Below are 18,986 nucleotides of genomic sequence, written 5' to 3' on the forward strand. Positions count from 1 at the left end.
TATTCCTCCTTATATATATTTATTATATTTTTTTATTTTCTCCTCCCCCCCCCCCTTTTTTCCTCTGGACTTTGTCCAGCTTATTCCTCCATTTCCTCCTCTCTTCTGGACTTCGTCCAACTTATAACACCTTACCCTGGACTTCGTCAAGCTTATACCTTCATAACCCAATTCCCCTATTTTTTTTCTCCTTCACAACTCTTCTCCCTAAGCATTCAGTGGCGGCCCTTAAACATGTGTTAGCTCGAAGTTATTTAAGGCTTATAACTCGCTATTATAGTAGGGCTTCACAACTAAGTAAGTAAACATATAACCGATGCATGAAATTAGTCTTATCAATTACTCCCTCCGTCCCGCTTAAGATGACACGTTTTCCTTTGTAGTTTGTCCCAACTAAGATGACACATTTTCTTTTTTGGTAACTTTCTCTCTCCAATTAATACACTCAACCACTTTTTCTCACTTCTATTAAAATATTCATTTTTCTTTATCTCTCTACTTTAATACTTACACTCACCTTCTCTCTCTCCAATTAAACACTTTAAGCAATAACTTCTAAAACTCCGTGCCGGCTAAGCAATGTGTCATCTTAGCCGGGACGGAGGGAGTACATTAATGATATCTATCAAATTTTCCACATTAACACTTCCAATGAACAAGCTAATTTTTAATTTGAAAAAATATTTTTTGGAAAAAAAAATCAGAAAAAAACTGAAATCATATTTGATTAAAAATTCAAAGAAATAACTAGAAATTGTATTAAAAGTTAGTGCATTTATAAACTAATTACACTCTTTTATTAAAATAATGTCATTTTAAGACTCGGCGAATTTGTCACATTTGCATTTTTTTACGATTATTACATCAATTCAATCGAGAGATATTTTATTTTAGTGAAAAAAAACCGAAAGTTCAGATATTTATGTTTGAAAAAAAAAATTTAATTCATATATTTATGTGTAAATTAAAATTTAAAACATATACTCCTATAGGGTCATATTCCAATACTTACAACACCCTGATTTAAAATTAAGATCAAATCTCCACTCTTAGATTTTAAAATGAGTGGATGAGATTAAATCTTACGATTGTCAATAAATAGTAGACAAAATATCAACAAAATGGTAATATCGACATTATGTTATCATATGATAATTTTTGTGAATGTCTTTTTTATATCAACATAGGGGGTGTTCGGTTGCCAAAATTAAATCTCATGATTAAAGATGTATCATGTTTGGTTCATAAGATTAAGCCCTTCCTAAATGGATAGTCTCATGATAATTAGTCATAGTCTCCCCCTTCCAACTAAAATAATCCCACAACTTAATCCTAAATGGATAGTCTCATGATACTTAGTCATGTCAACCGAACGCCACCATAGTGTATTACAAAATATCAACAATATGACATAAGAATATCAACACTAGTACAAGAAAATATCAACACATATTTATTGAGATTTTTACATGGTTTTATTGAGAATTTTTGATGTATTTGTTGATAAAAATCTATTTATCAACATTTACGAAAACTGAAATAAAAAATATCAAATTTCATTATCTGAACGTCGTCGGAACATATGGAATTGAGATCTCGTTGGAATCCTTATAATTTTTTTTATATTAATATATTTTTTATGAAAAAATAATTTAAATCGAGAGAGTAACATAAATTTAAAGTTTTAAGATGATTTTAGTGGGAGGGAATTGACATTAATATCCTCTAATTTTATTTATTAATTTTTTTAATTAAAAATATAATACATAGCATTATTTTAATCACTAAATTTTTTAATCTAATGACTAAATTTAATCTTAGTTTTGGATTATTTAGGAATTGATCACTCCCCTACTCGTAAAAGCTCACATAAATTTAAATGATACAGCTAACACTTTACGATGTTTCAACTGAATCCCTAGCCACGTCTCCTAGGGTTCTAGTTTTTCCCCAAATTCAAATACAGTACACAATTATCCATCGTCTGTGATTCCCATAGTTATCGATTTTTCCTTGTTTGAATTGCGGTTTTAGCTTTTCGGGCTGATACAGATCGCCTCCCTGTGTATGGGACGATTTTCGCGATGAGCGCCACCAGCAACGGCGGTTCCGGTTCGCCGTCAAGCCGGGCGAATGACGTCGTAAGAGGAGACGACCCCACTCCCCCTTCAACCAGCGGCAGCGATTCTGCCGAACGTCCGGGATCCAATACAGCGGATAATATCGCAGAAGCAGCTGTAGTTTCCCCTGCCGATGAAGATAAACCAGTTGAACCGAGGTTTTCCGATGGTTTCAACGAGTATACGGCTTTGAAGCCAGAAGATGCGGATATTGGAACCAGCGATGCAAGCGGAGGAGGAGATGCGCGGAATCAATCTAGTTCTGTTTCAATATTGCAAAATAAAGAATTAAAGAAGCCCAAGAAGAAGAAAGCAAAAAGCTCTGTGGATGATTACGATTCGATGCTATCGGAATTTGATCAATTTGCATCGGAAGGAACAAATGAAGCTGTTGGATATGGGTATGAAATTGGAGATATGGTGTGGGGAAAGGTGAAATCACACCCGTGGTGGCCAGGGCACATTTACAACGAAGCTTTTGCCTCTCCATCTGTTCAAAGAAGCAAGCGGGATGGCCATGTCTTGGTAGCATTTTACGGGGATAGTAGCTATGGCTGGTATGATCCGGCAGAATTAATTCCCTTTGAAGAACACTTTCAGGAAAACTCGCAGCAGACTTCTTCACGGTCTTTTGTGAAGGCAGTGGCAGAAGCTGTAGACGAGCTCTCCAGAAGACAGGCATTGGGTTTGGCATGCCGGTGTGGAAATGAGTTCAATTTCTGGCCGTCCAATGTGGAGGACTACTTTGTTGTTGATGTGGGGGACTTTGAGCCAGTTGTTTATTCTTCGAGTCAGATAAATAAGGCAAGGAGCAGCTTTCGTTCAAATGAGGTGATTTCGATGGTAAAACAATTGGCATTGGCACCTTTAGGGGCCCAGAATCAGAACATTGAGTGTATTAAGAACAAGGCCACGGCCTTGGCATGCAGGAAGGCATTGTTTGAGGATTTTGATGAGACATATGCACAAGCCTTTGGAACAACACCAGTGCGACCTCCCCGGCCAACTGCACCAATGGCTGTGAATCCTTCTAGAGGTATTCTTGCATGCTATTTTGGATTATTTTGTGTTTTATGTTCTTTTACTATAAGACTGGATATATACTAAGTTGTCTTTTGTAGCACCAAAAGACCACAAGACATGAAACTTAAATGATGTTTTATAAGGATAAGGTAGGATATGAAGTCTTGAGTAGTTGTTTTTAGGATGCTTCATGTTGGCAGATGTAGTTAATGTATACAGATTGATGATATTGAATTAATATGTCTTCCTTCACTTGTAAGTTACATGCACATTATAATTATTTGCTGTATGCAAATTAAGCAAATTTCCATGAATTGTGTTATCCAATGCCTTCTAGGAGGTGGATTCTCCAGTTTTTCAGATGCATCTTATTTGCTGATTCCTAATTGTAATTTTACAGGCAGCAATTTATACCTTGATTGATCTCTTCTTCTTCATCCATTTTTTTCCTGTTTATCTCGACGCGTACAATTAAATGATTGCTATGTTTCTTTTACTTGTTCTTATCTATGTCGTGTTAACTCCTTAGGTATTCCTCTCATTCTGGTTTCGTTCCAGGTTAATTTTTACACTGGCTATTTTGTTTCACTTTCTATGCTCTATAGAGAATTAGTATTATTGACTTTTGCTTAGGCTCATGAGTTTACTTGCATGGTAGTTATTAAGAGCTATGGGATTTTACATACATGCACCACTGTCTTGAAAGCACAGTGTGAAAGCTCACTCAGTCTATTCATTATATGCTTGATTTTAGACTAAAGAATGCTTGGGTGGTTGAATTAATCTTATAACAAAAAAGAGAATCATACTCTTTCATCTAAAAGCCCCAAACTTCTTAAGGAGATTACTTTTGATATAGAGTAAAAGGTGTAGATTGTAGATTGGGATTTTAATTTGTTTCCTACTTTCCTTGACTCATCATTAGCAATTTTTGTTGAGTAGGTTTAGCTTTCAGAAATCCAAATATTTGACTTTTATATGACTGGGCATGAAATGGGACCTTGAGCATTAGAAATGTGGCTTTTTTAGATTCATCTTTGCCGTGGGCTTTGGATTCTGGATCATCCGGTCATGCAGAAGTGTCACTACTGTAGCTTCACTTAGATGATTCTAGGAGATGGTATTGAGAGAGTAGTAGCTTTAAGCCCAGCAGAGAGGCTTATCCCATTATGTTGATTGGGGACCAATAGTCAATGTATCTCTGGATCTTGTTTGATCATTTTTTTATTGTTTATTTTTTGGATTATTCCGCCTGTTTGTGGTTGCTGCTAGTATGTAAGTTGATTCTTGCTTGATCACAGCTTCGCTCAAGTCTCTAATTTTCGATTTGGCACGATATAGAATTTGTGGTTGCTGCCAGTTTCTGTTAGCTGATCTTCATTGTCAGTTATTCGTGCTTCCCTTAAGTCTCTAAGTTTCGATTGACACATGATATAGAGTTTGTGGTTGCTGCCAGTTTCTGTCAGCTGATCTCCTGTGTCAGTTATTTTGTTCTTGATCACAGCTTCCCTTAAGTCTCTAATTTTGTATTGACAGGATTTAGAGTTTTGTTTAGATCATTCTCTTCACTTTTTTGGTATTGAAATGCTGTTTTTCCTCTATTGTCAAGTTCTCAACGGCAATATTGTTTTATGTTTTAAATAAGTTTGAGCTTTCCTGCTCTCTGTTTTTGCTTTCTTCTCACCATTTTAAATATTTTATGTTCCTCAGCTCCTTTGAGTGGCCGACTGGTGAGTTCCGGTAAAAAGAAATACTCGATAGAGCCCACCAAAAGAAAGGATCAAGTGGAAAAGGACAAATATATATTTAAGCGGAGAGATGAAGCAATCCACGTTAGGACCAAGAAAACAAGTTCGGGCCAAGTAGGCCCTGCTTTCCCACTTTTGTTGGATGGATCAGGTTTATCTGAAACAAGTATAAACTCTGCTTCTGTATCTGACATCAATGAGGGCCAGCATCAATCCACACACCAGGCATCCGTGGTGAGTGATATAAAACCATTGGAAGGTTCTGAGAAGCTTCTGGAAGGTAAGTCAAAAAAGCCAAAGTTACTGAAGCAGCATGCGGGGGAATTGAGTGCTGAAAATGCAACCCTGGTTACAAAGAAAAAAAAGAGAAAGAAAGAAATAATGAATGAGCAAGAATTGAGTCAAGATAATGTAACTCTGAATAAGAAGAAAACAAAGAAGGAAATAAGAAGTCAAGCCACTTTGGATGCTGCATTACCCCCTACCAACATTGCCAGGGGAGAAGCAGTGGAAAAAGAGTCAGGAATGCCACTTGATAGCCAGATGGACAATCAGAAGAATGATGGTTTACTGGCCCTTGCCTCACCTTCGGAAGCAAAGATAGCCACTGACCTCGGGGAGCAAGAGCTTCGAACGCTACTGCAAGACCTATGTGCTCTTGCCATCAATCCCTTTCATGGAGTAGAGAGGAGCTGCCAAGAAACTGCCTTCCCGTTGTTCTTGAAGTATCGCTCTGTTGTCTATCAGAAGAGTTTGGTTTTAATGCCACAAGATGAGATAGAGAGGGGTGATGCTAACTCCGGTAAAGCACCTTCTACTTCTTTGCATGTTCCTCCTGAGAAAACTCGTGATAAGCCGAGCATGAAGCTCAATAGAACTCTCATCAGGCCTGATGATCCAACCAAAGGTGGTAGGAAACATGGTCCACCCATTCGTCCTGATGCTATTAAGAAAAAGAGGAAGCTTGATGGCCCAGAAGATGATAACACTAACACGAGGAGGAAACTTATTGATTCAGATGGCATTGCAGACATTAAGAAGAAGAAGAGGAAGAAAATAGACGACTCAAAACTGTTCTCCACGGATAAGAAGATTCTTCAGAGGTCCAATGAACCCCAGCGAGGGGGAGATGTGAAGGAAATGCATGCTAAAAGTGCTTTTCCAGCATCTTCAAAGGCACCCAAAGTAGAATCCGGCCGAAGGATGCAGAAGACAGTAAGATTGGCTGATCCGACTATGCTTGTCATGAAGTTTCCTGCTGGTGCAGCGCTTCCATCCAGTGCTCATCTGAGAGCAAAGTTTGCTCGTTTTGGTCCTCTCGACCATTCAGCCACGCGAGTGTTCTGGGAGACATACACATGTCGCCTGGTCTATCAGCATAAGGTGGATGCAGAAGCTGCTTTGGAACATGTTCTTGGAAGCAACAATCTGTTTGGGAGCAGGAATGTGAGGGCCTACATCAGGGAAATGAGAGACAAAACAGTGGAAGCGGAACCAGTCAAGTTTCAGAAGGAAGTAATCTCAAAGCCAAGGGAAAGAGAGGCCCCCGCGGCTGCTGAACAGAGGACAGCAGCTAGAATTCCTACGCAATCCCAGCAGCAGCAGCTCAAGTCGTGCCTGAAGAAGCCGTGTAATGAAGATGTTGGTAATGGCAATGGTAGAGGTACTCATGTAAAGTTTATTTTGGGAGGGGAGGGAGGTAGCAAGACTGAACAAGTTTCGTCTAGTTATCCTGAGGGTGCACCATCATCATCATATACAAGACATTCTAAAGATGTTAGTAGTAAGAATTTGGTTAAATTTGGTTCAGATTCTATCGTTATGCCTTTGCCTATGCCTAGTGATGAGTTGCAGAAACCTCCAGTTAATATGGATGGCTTTGAGCTATTACCTACAAATGACATTTCGCAACAGCTTCTGAATCTACTAAATAGATGCAGAGATGTGGTAAATAACCTGACGGCGGAGTTAGGCTACGTGCCGTACCATTCAATTTAAGAAATCCAATGTGGTGAAAAGAAAGCTGGGATGATCAAGTGAAGCTACCAATTTTGTCAAGCTTATGTATTTTAGTTACCAATCACACATTAGTTTATCAATATGTTGCTTTGTAGAAGAGATCTATTTACATATACAGTATTTGCTATATTGTCTTGTTTTTTACATTGGACGACAATGTTTGTATGTCCGCAAGATGGCCTTTTAACTTTTTGGGTTGATTTTATTATTCGAGGGTTTTAAATTGTGATTTGGCGCAGAAATCAAGTTGATCAAACATTTTTACCATGAAATGCATCGTCTTGGGTCGAGATTATTGTTGTCGATGCAGCACATATTTTGGAGATGAAGACAGACAGTTATGGGCCTGTTCAAATCAAAATTTTAGTAATTGGGCTAGAAACTGAAGATTCGGATTCCACAAATTTGTTTATATAAAGTAGAATAAAATTCAGACTAGATTCAGAACAGAGGAGTTTCCGTTTCTTATGTGCTTGAAATTGGGGAAGATATGAAAGCGTTGTTGTAAATCAGATGCTTATGATGACGGTAAATTGAAGATATGCATCACACGATTGAGCGAAACGATAATACAAGATCGTAGTAGTTGATATTGGAAATTATATACTTTGATAGACTATTCCCTACCTAATAGGTGACATATATCTAGGAAAAAAAGCATAACATAATTAGGGCTTCTTTGGTGATTTGGTTTTAGGGGGTTTCTCCTCTGCTGCAGCGGTAGACTTCTTGGGCAAAAGCACCGGATTGATATTGGGCAGCACTCCACCATTGGCAATTGTTACGCCACTAAGCAGTTTCCCCAATTCATCATCATTACGCACTGCCAACTGCACATGTCTCGGCACTATCCTGCTCTTCTTGTTGTCCCTCGCCGCGTTTCCGGCCAATTCTAGCACCTACAACTCAAACAAACACAATCAATTCATGGAAGAAACAAATTTCACAAAATTAAACACGATTTTACCTCAGCGGCAAGGTATTCCAGAACAGCAGCCATATAGATCGGAGCTCCGCTGCCCATGCGCTGCGCATAGCGTCCCTTCTTCAGAAATCGGGCGATGCGCCCCACTGGAAATTGGAGTCCTGCCTTGACGGATTTCGGTATCGATTTCTTCCTATCGCCGCCTCGCCTGCCTCCGGTGCCCTTGATTGGAGTCGAAGTCACAGTATTCATCGTCGAATTGAGGATTCAAAGAGAAATATGATTAAATTAAGGGAAATTGCAGTCGCTGGTGATGGAGAAGTTGAGGGAAGGAGATGTATTTATGCACTTCTTAGAAGGGAATGCAGAGGCGATCCGTGGCGTAGTAGTTCGACCAATGGGATTGCGTGATGAAATGGTGGGTGAGATGAGTCGATCTAGGCAGGAAGATCCAACGGCCAGAAGTTAGTGAAATTTTCTCTATCCGCGTCGTTGTAAACGTACCACTCTAAATTGTACGTGTGGCATTTACTCTAGGCGGGAGGATTTAAAATTTGGTAAATCAAATCCCGTTTAATGGAAGTGGATTATTTTTATGTTTATTTTTACATTAATTATTAACAAATTAGTTATAAGTCGAGTCAAACAAATTCTTTTTTTGCAATAAAAAATTGTGTCTCCAATTCTGTGCATTTTTCTTCGCTATGAGTTTCAAGTAAAAGTTATTTTTTATATTAAAATTTAAAATTATTATATTAATATGACGCTAGGATTTTGATGTTTTAGCCAATGTCATCGTGAATAGTTTTATCATGGCATTACATGTTATTTGGTGGAGTATAAAGAATAAATTAACTATTAGACCGTATTATAGGCTCCGCACTTTTTTTCATGTTTTAATATAAGATAATTGAACCGATAAAGAGAGTAAGTTTATTTATCTCTAAAAGTAATTACTTTGATTACTTAATTACCCTCCTCAATCAGTCGGTCCTTAATACGATTATCCGTGGATACCCGACTCGAAAAAAATGGTACCCAAACCTGAAAATCATCTAAATGTCTATTCAAAACCCGATCCGATATATTTTTGGATACTCCAATACCTGCCCCGGGTATCCATATCCGACGTATCGGGTACCCAAATACCCGACTCTTTACATGTGTTTATAACTAATAAAAATAATTCAAATTTTTTATATTAATATAAATATAGAAATATTTAAATTGACTGATATCTTTAATCTTGCATTTATTTTGTAGCATAAAACTATAAAAAGAAAATGGATCACTTTTATTTTAAAGTATATAATTATATTTATGGGGATTGGTTATGCAATGTGTAAGTAAAATACAATAAAAGTTACATATTTAATTAAATTATAGAAGCAACCAATAATATAATTCAAAAGTCAAAATAATTAACTAAAGTAAAAAAATCACGTAAGGTTGTTATGCAATATGTAAAATTTGAGAGTTTACAGAAGTCGTGAGCAAGAGTAAGAGAGATTGACTTATTTATATAAATTTAGAGAAAGTTAACCTAGTAAGTTGTAATTAGTAAATAAATTAGCTCAGCTCTTGAAGCCTGACTAAACCTAATTTAAAAAAGGCTTTAAATAATAAATTGGATATTCGGGTAATATCTGATACCCATTCGGGTTATCCAGTACCTGATTTATCTTAAATTTCAATACTCAATCTCATACCCACTCCCATAAAATTGGATATTGGGTATCCAATACCCGGCGGATATCGGATCGGGTACGAGTAAACCCAAAACCCGATATCCATATTCCCACCCCTAGTCCTTACTCTTTCCCCTTCCCCAAATCTCCCTGAATCAGAAAAACAAAGGAAACATGTACCCTCATTCCTTCTCCAACTCTCAACTTCGGTTATTCAAATCCTCATCATCTCTCCCTTTTCTCTCGCACCGGCAAAATGCAAAGACATTGTCTCCGCTGTCGCAACGTCGCTAATAATAATATTCTATTTGAATTTGAATTAAAAAGGAAATCCGGAATACTCGTAATTTTAGATTTGGATGGACAACCAATATAATTTTATTGTAGTACCTAATAATAATATTTTATTTGGCTTGAATTAAATTAGAGCTTAATTTAATAAACTAAGAGTCAAATCGTAGCTCAAATTGAAGCAACATAGATCGCAACATGATTTATAAATAGGTGAATAGAGGAGAGACAAAGATATAAGTATCCTACATCTGAAATTCTCGTCTCCCCTAGCATTGGAGTGGACAAAATTTCTCTCCTACTACAAGTCTATGTTAGACCTTTATAGTATTTGATAAATTTAGCACAATTTAAGAAGATTGGTAGATCTCTGGTCAAGTTTTGAAAGTCATCAAGTTAAGAAGTAGCAAGTCACTTCGATTATTTGAAGAATTATTAAGATATCGATTTCTCTCTATAGAATTCATGTTTGAGATTTCAATTACGCATAGAACATGATCTAATGCAAGTTCTTTAATTCGTATGCAATATGTCAATTTGCACGAATAGACTTATTATAAATAATCACATAAATAAATCACGAGCACTGATTAATTTGTTTAAATTGGAAAATCTTTAGCTGCAAATCCTAACCATATCAATCTAAATTTCAAATGATATAACAACTTTTATAAAATTATGTGATGAGGAGAGTTGATTTCACAAATTATTAGCATCAGAAAAAAAAAATAGATGGATATATAAAGACTGTTGACAGTGATCGCCTGAATATTACTCCATGGAGACGAGTAGGACTTTGTATTTAGGCCACATAGATACGCACAAATTATTGCATATTTGCATGCCATGGGCCTTATTAGCCGCCCACTTTATATGATGGACCAATCCACCATTCCTAGTTTTTTTTTTTCTGAAACAGTACTGTCTTGTTGTATATACCATAAAATTTTGCGTAATTTTTTTTCCCCATGATAAACTCAAACCATTTTTATTCGGGTATTGATTGAAGGATATTGGCGCTTATTTTATGATTAAAAAAAAAAAGAAAAATTCCTTAAGAACTTTAAACTATGTGCTACTGTATAATATCATGAACTTAAATAGTTATAGAATTTTTTTTCCACCAACTCACATCATATATAATTATCATTGAAAAATGATTGTAATGTAATTACAAAGACCACAAATATAGTAATTATCTATATTTCATTTTAGGTAGTCGGATTCCGTCGTCGATAGAAAAATTTAATAACTATTTAATTTCGTGATATTAGGCACCAAAATCCTTTGACAAATTTTACAAAAATTTCACCAAAAGTTGGTTTTCAAATGCAGAGGGTGGTGCCTTCATTAGGCACGAAACGTCATTAGCAAAAATTAACACATGGATTTTACTCTAGAAAAAATCTATACACGGTAATAAGTTAATAGCATGGCAATACATTTTACATTTGGGATACAAAAAGACATCTCACATCTTACTCATCAAAATTTCTTTTGAAAGAACGACAAATTAAACTCAATTTACATGAATTTAGGTAAGTTTCTGAGTACTATATATTTAGGCACACTGATATTATAGATAAAACTTTATATAGCACAATAAGACCAACAATAGCCCGTCTAGCTCAGTTGGTAGAGCGCAATGCTCTTAACCTTGTGGTCGTGGGTTCGAGCCCCACGGTGGGCGATTTGTTTTGTTTTTTATTTTATTTTAATATTTTTACTTGTTAAATATCCTATAAAATTTCAAAATCTTTAATATTTGAGTACTAGTACTTTTTTCAGCTTCTTCATTGGTGATAATTGTTAATCAATACATCTACATTGAGTCATTTGACGAAACTTCCAAGATAGAAAACAAGGTCATTGCATTAAAATTTAAAAATATGTTGAGGAAAACAAATTTAGTTTGTTTCGTGATGTATCATGCAATCATCATACTATTCTTTGGTGGGAAAGTTGGGACAAATTTTGCAATAATGAGTCTCATACAAATAATATGGTGCACCACTCGATTTCGGATTAATGCGTAGTTAAGTAATTTTATACGGAATATGCAGTTTGGAAATAGGCGACGATGGCATGACGCCTTAATTTAAGAGGATAAGAAAGAGGAACAGATTTGTTATGTGTCTCACAAAATATTTGTTTTCACCTCTATTTTGACGCACACGTGTGGCAGTAGAGCATCTTTTCATTCTCATTCTTGATATGTGTGATGTATCTACATGCATATCACAGTACAATGATTCCATTTGATGTGTATATTTTGTCGTTATAAACGTATCTATCAACAAATGAGTAAATTTACTACTAGCATTTTATCCGTATCAAACAAGAGTGGATAATTTTAATAAATAAATCGCATTTAGACCATTAATATTCATACTACTCCTATATAACAACTAGTATAATAATTTATATAAGTACTAGCTACTTATTAAACATGATTGCATAAAGATATAGTAGTATTGTATCTCTAATCTCTATACTATACTCTATAGTAAGTATGGTTCCATGTTTATTAAGACGAGGGAAAGTTTTATATGATCTCATGATTCCCATCGTTATTATTTTAGTTTAAGCAATGAAGTAGTACTGCTGATGATTATTTAACTGTGGTTATTAATTTTGACCATATTCACTTTTTAGTATAATCAAAGTATTACTCATTTTTTTGTCTTACCTTCAAGTGCTAGACAATAAGGAGCGAGAATTAGAAAGTCTTTCTTTTTGTAATTCAATTTTTTTGAAAGATTCAAAATCTATCTTCAATCTTTACCAGTCCATGCCATTGAGGTCTTGGGGATTAAATCGACAAAAATTGAATAACATGAGTGAGCTGAAATTGTAGAGGAGTATAAAATAATAATGGTTGCCGAAAGACGCATAGAGTAATACTCCTAATATAATACAATATGGAGTATAAAATACATGGAGTACTATAGTAGTACTGTAAATTTTTTCATGTATATATAACTATAAAAACTTTGTGAATGTAAACGACTATTATGAATTATCCCAGTACTTGATTTATTTGCGTCTATGCTCATAAGTATATTATACAACACGTACTTAAAAGCCACATAAAACATAAATTATGGTTATCTTTTGTTGACATGTCGAGAAAAATTCACAAGTACTAGTGATTAGAGTTGAGAAATATGTTACTCAAATATTGCATCCAACACCAATACACTATAAACGAAGCATGCAAAATCCAGCTCTATCCAAAGGGAAGAAGCGGATTCGGAGAGCGCAGCGAGGCCCTCAGCTCCTTGCAAACATTGTCCAACATGCTCAGGAAGTCCCTCACTATCACAAATATCCTCAACGGATTCGACTCATCCTTGCTCACATCCCCATGAAAATACTCTGTAATCTCCCTCACACGCACCAGCACCCTCTCCTCATCCCCCTGCACCTCCCTCAGCTTCCTCTCCCCGTCTCCGATGAACGCCCTCATCCATCCCACAAACCCCTCCTCCATCTCCTCCCCCACGAGCCCCTGCAGCCGCCGCATGCCCTCCCTCAGATTCGCCACCGAGCTTGCAACCACGTCCAGATCAATGGTGGCCGTCTTCTTGGCGTTGCAGAGCTCGGTGCTCAAGCCCGAGACCATATCCAGCCCCATCCTCCTGTACCTTTCCTCCTTCTCCTCGTTCTTCCCCTTTTCATGGATTTTTCCCATGATGCTGTCTGGCTCTGAGGCACGTATCCCCTCGCACCGGATGATCTCCTGGACCACGAAATGGAGCAGCGTTGTCTTGCCATCCGTCCCCTTCACGTCGGAGAGCTTGAGGAGGGCGTCCAGCTTGAAGGCCTTCGCCCCTCCTCTTGTGGTGCCCATGTTCATCCTGTTCCCCGTCTTCAGCACTGCTTCCAGGAGCTTCAGGAAGAGCCCGCTCGACCTCAGCTCCCTGCATGCCTCCTGCCACCACCAATACTAATACATTTTTAAAATGATCATGCTTCAGTTTATAGGATTAATATGATTATGATGTAACCTCGAGTATTGAGAATGATTTCTTGAGATGGAGAAGTTCGTCTTCGAAGGTTTCCCTGTAGAGCATTGCTTCGATCCTTGCAAACGCGGATGGTATCTGGATCATTGCCTTTACCAGCTTCTCCGCATGCCCCAATTCAACTATGTCGCCTTTGTAGTTGGCGAGCTTTGCCTCTTCTTCCTTGGTTGGCACCATCTTTGACAATGCTTCCAAATATTGAAGGGACAAACCTTCCCCTGTTCCAGATGATACATACTAATCAAATCATGTTCATTAAAAGGGAAAAGTGATGAACATAACATGCCTCGGATTAGTGCAGCGCAAACTTGCTCTGCGGTGACGTTCAAGGCCTTGGAAAGTATGGTGATGTTGTGCAGTCTCTTAGGCTCGAGCACGTGCTTGCTTGGAGATGGAGTTTTGGCCTTGGCTTCCTCGCTCTTCATAGAAATATGGAGGTTGTAACCGAAAAGTGATTCCATCATTTCCTCATCAAACCTGCAACATAAATACTAGCAAGTTTATGATGAACAACAGCATAAATAATCATTTACTACTTGTAGTCTTACTCGAATGAACAAGAGCGCAGCTTATCCCACACGGTGGAGCTATTTGGGGTGGCTCTTACTTTGTCCCAGTGTAGTGGTTTCAGCTTTGGCAATGGACACCCATCTTTGCCCAAAGCCACTTGTTGTGAAGAAGGCAGCGGCGGTGCTTTACCATTGCCGTTGGAAAGTGGAGGAGAAGAGGATGAGCTGAGAGATTTGGATCTATGAAGAAATGCAGGGGGAGGCAGCGGAGGTGGTGGTGGAATGTTTGAGGCAGTTGTACGAGTAGAAGAATGCGTTTCGCGCGACATATTTCCCGAGGTTTCGCCTATGCTAGTAGCTGAAACATTGGAAAGCCTGGTTTGCGAATCACAAAATGAATGGAAAGATGCATTATCATCATCATCTGAATTTGCTTCTACTTGAACAATTTTATGATCAAATTTGTGAATTATTCTGGAGCAGCCGTCACGCTCATGCTTCACACACTCTGAAATCTCATGCACAGTAATAATCTCTCTACACGATGCAAACCTCTCACTCCCTATCTCCGACTCTGTGACTTTAACTTCTCTACCATCAAATGTATTCTCGCCGGAGAACATTTTTGCGGTGGAGGAGTTGAGTTTGAGACAGTATTTATCTGGCTGGAAAGCAGATTCCAACGATTTGAGGTAGAAAAGATCAGGGCCGGGATCTGAGGTTACCTTTTTCATTGAGCTCATAAACTTGGGCAAACCTCTCTTCCTCTGTTTCCCCCGCCGTTTCTTGAATTTCCGGCAGCCAAAAAACATCGCCACCGCGCACAATGCCGAGGTAACCCCGACTGATGCAAGCACCGCAGTCATAACTCTCTTGCCTCTCCCTTGCTCCTCCTTCTGCGCCTTGTGAGCCCGAGGGTGCGGGTGCGTGCGCCGGTGGGCGACGGGAGAAGGAGCCGGAGAGCCGCGGTGGGTAATGCCGGGCCCTGGAGCTGGCGCTGGCGCTGGCGATGCAGGGAAATGTGCGGGGTCTCCATTTATGGGATTGAGTGGAAGAAAGCGTCTGAATTTCTGGAAGAGAGAGACCCTTTTAGAGTGTTGATTAAGAAAAGTTTTGTTGTGGCCATGATTGGTGTAATCGATTGAGAGGAGAGTGTGGAAAGAGATGAGGAAGATAACAATGATGATGAAAATCACGTGGAGAAGAAGATGATGCCCCATTCTTGAAGAAAGGCTATCTGAAATGAAATGGTTGAGAAATAGGAGATTAGTTTATGGATGGTGGGAGAATGTAGCAGTGGAGAAGAAGAAGAAGAAGATGAAGATAAATTGCACTAGTCTTTAATGCTACTCCAAGGAAACCCCTGAGCTTTGGCACAGTGACTGCTCCTTTATTTCATCCACTTCTTGTATTAATTAACTTAGTAAGTATGCTGTTATTCATCCACTTCCACGTCTTGCTTCTTTCATATGTTGGTCTTGCTGATAATTCTATATTTCATCCAATTAACCAAAACTAATTGAAGGGGCTTTCTGTTGAGTGTGTTCATGTATAATCTGTGTTTATGCAATAAGCGATGGTTGATGCACTTAACGTGAGGAGATCATCGTTTGCATATAGATCGCAAACAGAGAGTGAATTCAAGGGGTTTCACCAAAATTAGTGATAGTTGAAGCTTTTTGGTTATTGCAAACTGTGAAATAATAGTACTATAGTGTTGTTCGTGGTGGGGTATTAATTTGTTGGGGGGTTTTACAAGGGTTTGATAGTGCAATTTCTCCAACCTCATCAAAGATTACTTAAATATGAAAGAGACAGAAATTTGTCCATCACTCTCTCATGTGATACTCATACTCCCACTTTTAGCACATAATGTGTGTGGGGACTTAGGAAGATATGTGTGTTTAAAAGGTAATTTGTTCCCACGTAGTTTTTGAAGTGAAGTATAATTAATTAGATGAATATATTTTGGTTTGATTGGTTTGAAGAGTGTAAACAAAAAGGCGTCATTCCTTCCGAAATAGTGACATGTCATAAACGAAATGGCTTGGCTTAGCCGCCACAAGCAAGAATCACCCACTCTCCCGCGAGCAGCTACAACTGTGGAGGGTGCTCATTGAGTCGATAGTTGAGCTGTCAAAACTGTTCCAATCAATTTGTTTGGATTATATTTATAGTGGGTTGGCTCTGTTTGAGGTTAATTTCGTGTGGGACCGACAGTCAACCAGATTGTATTGAGCTACAAATAAGAGCATTAGTACGAACATGCTAAGCAACTGAGCACGTTGCCATAATAAGCATGTGCTGGTTGCACCCAAGTAATGGATGCATGCATTATTTTTAAATTCTAATATAAATCCAATTTATTTTTCTAACTTATTACTATTATCATTTAAATTCTAATATGAATATAATTTTAAAGAGGTGAATTTCATAATTAGTCCTTAGAAAATGATTGCAACCATTATTCTTGTAATTAATACACATATCAAATTTCTTGTATTCATTTTATTTCTTTTCTTTTCATTCAATAATACGATTGCTGGACTTGTGTCAAATCTTATTCTCAAGAACCCCAACTCATTGCTTACTAAAGTGAAATCGATCAGCCAACATTCATTCGGGTACAGCCAGAGCCTCCCTTTTAAGCATCTCGATCAATGCAATACATGTCACAAGTTCATCACAAGCTAACCAAATGAAAGAGGTGAAGGGCTCTTGCAACTTAAACTCCATTGTTCAAGGATTTCCACATCACATCCAAATCAACATTGCCTCCTGAAACTATAATCCCCACATTCTTGCAGCCATCCCAACTGGGATTATTCCTGAAACTCTCCGATAGCACCGCAGCAAGGCCGATCGCTCCACTTGGCTCCACCGCAACCTTAAGAACCTCATAACAGAGTCGCATTGCTTCTATGATCTCTCTATCCTCGACAACAATGATGTCATCCACCAAATCCCGGACAACAGGCCTGTGATTAAACGAGTGGGCTAGGAAATCATTCAACCCCAAGGATTTGCAAATATTATTTCGGGATACAGCCATTTACCACGTGAAACTTCCAAGAGAAGCTCGGAGGCCATCAGCTATGGTCTTCGTCTCCGGTAGAGTGATTATGGTGCCTGCCTTTTTGGATTGAGCTGCATCGTCTGCTCCCTTTGGTTCAGCAGCCAGAACTCGAACCGAGGGATTAATTGACTTGGCAGCTAATGCCACGCCTGAGATCAATCCACCTCCTGCAGTCAAAGAGTATGACACGTAAATAGAATGAAATGACAGACAGTAATGGACTCAAGAAAGAGAGAACATACCACTTATTGGAACTATTATGGTGTCGATGTGAGGAATCTGTTCCAATAGCTCCAGAGATATGGTTCCCTGTCCACTACATGCTGTTTCTTTTAGTACAGAGGCTCTTGTTTCATGTATTGGGCGATAAGTCATTCTTATGCTATTAGATGTTCTATATTTATGCTTGCAGAAGTCAAAATTATCATGACCAAATGCTTATATTTATCTGTTCTGTTTATGGAGAGTGTGATAATGTATTATGAGAAATGAAACCAGAAAAATTGGAAAAATATATGGCCTTTTTGACCTTTTGTTCATGAAAGAATACAAATGTTCATCCTAATGCAAAAATGTATATTTTGTGGAGTAAATATTAAAACGGGTAATACGAGCTTCAGATCTCTAGCAGCTTTAAATGATGAAGAACGTCAAGTTCCATAATAGATCCAGTATTTCAAGAACTCACCTTATGATACGGCCATCATTATATGGATGAATCAGAACAGCACCAGTATCCTTCAATACCTTCGCAGCGACATCCTCCCTAGATTGCATTGTTGCCTCGCTCCAGATAACCTGACCACCATAACGAACGACATTCTCAACTTTGCATTTTGGGGCATTTTTGGGAATGACTATATGTGCTGGTATTCCTCGTAGTTTTGCAGCCAGAGAAAGTGCGGCAGCATGATTCCCACTAATTGAATGTGGATAGAATGAGGCATCAATTAGGAGCAGTAATCCAAAAAGCTAAGAACAATATATCAGTGTGTTCATAACAAACCTGCTATGTGTTATGACACCTCTAGCTGCCTCATCATCTGTAAGAGAAAATACAGCATTGCAGGCACCTCTGAATTTGAAAGCTCCACTGATGTCACAAAAACAAGCTATCTCAATTGCATTCACATATTTTAAATAGTACCACAACAAGTATATAACATACCAACTATCTTGATTGCAAATACAAGTTAAACAAGAGTCTCACCCTTTCTGAAAACATTCACATTTGAAGTAAAGCTTTCTTCCAGAGAGAGAATCAAGAGTGTGTGAGGACAAGACCGGAGTTATGTGCGCGTGAGAGCTGATGCGATCTTGAGCTGCTTTTATCGACGAGAGATCAGCAGCATACATATTACTGGACACTTGCGCTTTTCCTTCCATATCTCACCCTTGAACTTCACATACTGAAATGCAGAGAAGTCATCAAATCTCCAATTAATTAATAAAGTTCAGAAATGTTAAGGGTGTCCACTATACATGGCCGGGCCAAGCCACAAAGTGTGGCCAGGCCACAAAGTCGTGGCCGGGCCACCAATGCCCATGTTTCCCACTAT

At 38.2% G+C, this 18,986-nt stretch overlaps 4 protein-coding genes and 1 non-coding gene across 5 annotated transcripts; 2 read left to right on the forward strand and 3 right to left on the reverse strand.

Moving 5' to 3' along the window:
• The first annotated feature begins 1,896 nt into the window (after positions 1 to 1,896).
• LOC125220147 (PWWP domain-containing protein 1-like) lies at positions 1,897 to 7,118 on the forward strand. The gene is made up of 2 exons (XM_048122287.1): positions 1,897 to 3,156; positions 4,854 to 7,118. The coding sequence occupies exons 1-2, from the start codon at positions 2,085 to 2,087 to the stop codon at positions 6,887 to 6,889; spliced, it is 3,108 nt and encodes a 1,035-aa protein (XP_047978244.1). The 5' UTR covers positions 1,897 to 2,084; the 3' UTR covers positions 6,890 to 7,118.
• A 315-nt stretch (positions 7,119 to 7,433) lies between these two features.
• On the reverse strand, positions 7,434 to 8,163 carry LOC125218665 (histone H2A.1). Its single transcript, XM_048120382.1, has 2 exons — positions 7,878 to 8,163; positions 7,434 to 7,809 (listed from the first exon to the last, which is right to left on the reverse strand). The coding sequence occupies exons 1-2, from the start codon at positions 8,085 to 8,087 to the stop codon at positions 7,579 to 7,581; spliced, it is 441 nt and encodes a 146-aa protein (XP_047976339.1). The 5' UTR covers positions 8,088 to 8,163; the 3' UTR covers positions 7,434 to 7,578.
• A 3,268-nt stretch (positions 8,164 to 11,431) lies between these two features.
• Positions 11,432 to 11,504, forward strand: TRNAK-CUU. The gene has a single exon. It is a non-coding gene; the product is annotated as a tRNA-Lys (tRNA).
• A 1,322-nt stretch (positions 11,505 to 12,826) lies between these two features.
• On the reverse strand, positions 12,827 to 15,816 carry LOC125219631 (formin-like protein 11). Its single transcript, XM_048121657.1, has 4 exons — positions 14,391 to 15,816; positions 14,129 to 14,319; positions 13,825 to 14,060; positions 12,827 to 13,748 (listed from the first exon to the last, which is right to left on the reverse strand). Exons 1-4 carry the CDS (start codon positions 15,569 to 15,571, stop codon positions 13,044 to 13,046), a joined length of 2,313 nt encoding a protein of 770 aa, XP_047977614.1. The 5' UTR covers positions 15,572 to 15,816; the 3' UTR covers positions 12,827 to 13,043.
• Positions 15,817 to 16,911: 1,095 nt separating this feature from the next.
• LOC125219586 (serine racemase) lies at positions 16,912 to 18,965 on the reverse strand. The gene is made up of 6 exons (XM_048121605.1): positions 18,638 to 18,965; positions 18,434 to 18,520; positions 18,116 to 18,346; positions 17,670 to 17,743; positions 17,408 to 17,594; positions 16,912 to 17,329 (listed from the first exon to the last, which is right to left on the reverse strand). Exons 1-6 carry the CDS (start codon positions 18,811 to 18,813, stop codon positions 17,077 to 17,079), a joined length of 1,008 nt encoding a protein of 335 aa, XP_047977562.1. The 5' UTR covers positions 18,814 to 18,965; the 3' UTR covers positions 16,912 to 17,076.
• Between the last annotated feature and the right edge of the window lie 21 nt (positions 18,966 to 18,986).

This window comes from Salvia hispanica, chromosome 4 (genome assembly GCF_023119035.1).
Source record: "Salvia hispanica cultivar TCC Black 2014 chromosome 4, UniMelb_Shisp_WGS_1.0, whole genome shotgun sequence".
Lineage (NCBI taxonomy): Eukaryota > Viridiplantae > Streptophyta > Magnoliopsida > Lamiales > Lamiaceae > Salvia > Salvia hispanica.

Coding starts and splice junctions, on each gene's coding strand:
- LOC125220147 (XM_048122287.1), top strand. CDS start 2,085: ATGAGCGCCACCAGCAACGGCGGTTCCGGTTCGCCGTCAAGCCGGGCG. Junction 3,157..4,853: donor GGCTGTGAATCCTTCTAGAG/GTATTCTTGCAT, acceptor TATGTTCCTCAG/CTCCTTTGAGTGGCCGACTG.
- LOC125218665 (XM_048120382.1), bottom strand. CDS start 8,087: ATGAATACTGTGACTTCGACTCCAATCAAGGGCACCGGAGGCAGGCGA. Junction 7,810..7,877: donor TGGAATACCTTGCCGCTGAG/GTAAAATCGTGT, acceptor TTTGAGTTGTAG/GTGCTAGAATTGGCCGGAAA.
- LOC125219631 (XM_048121657.1), bottom strand. CDS start 15,571: ATGGGGCATCATCTTCTTCTCCACGTGATTTTCATCATCATTGTTATC. Junction 14,320..14,390: donor CTGCGCTCTTGTTCATTCGA/GTAAGACTACAA, acceptor TTTATGTTGCAG/GTTTGATGAGGAAATGATGG. Junction 13,749..13,824: donor AATCATTCTCAATACTCGAG/GTTACATCATAA, acceptor TGGTGGTGGCAG/GAGGCATGCAGGGAGCTGAG.
- LOC125219586 (XM_048121605.1), bottom strand. CDS start 18,813: ATGGAAGGAAAAGCGCAAGTGTCCAGTAATATGTATGCTGCTGATCTC. Junction 17,744..18,115: donor AATGATGGCCGTATCATAAG/GTGAGTTCTTGA, acceptor AACAGCATGTAG/TGGACAGGGAACCATATCTC. Junction 17,330..17,407: donor TCTCTTGGAAGTTTCACGTG/GTAAATGGCTGT, acceptor GTTTAATCACAG/GCCTGTTGTCCGGGATTTGG.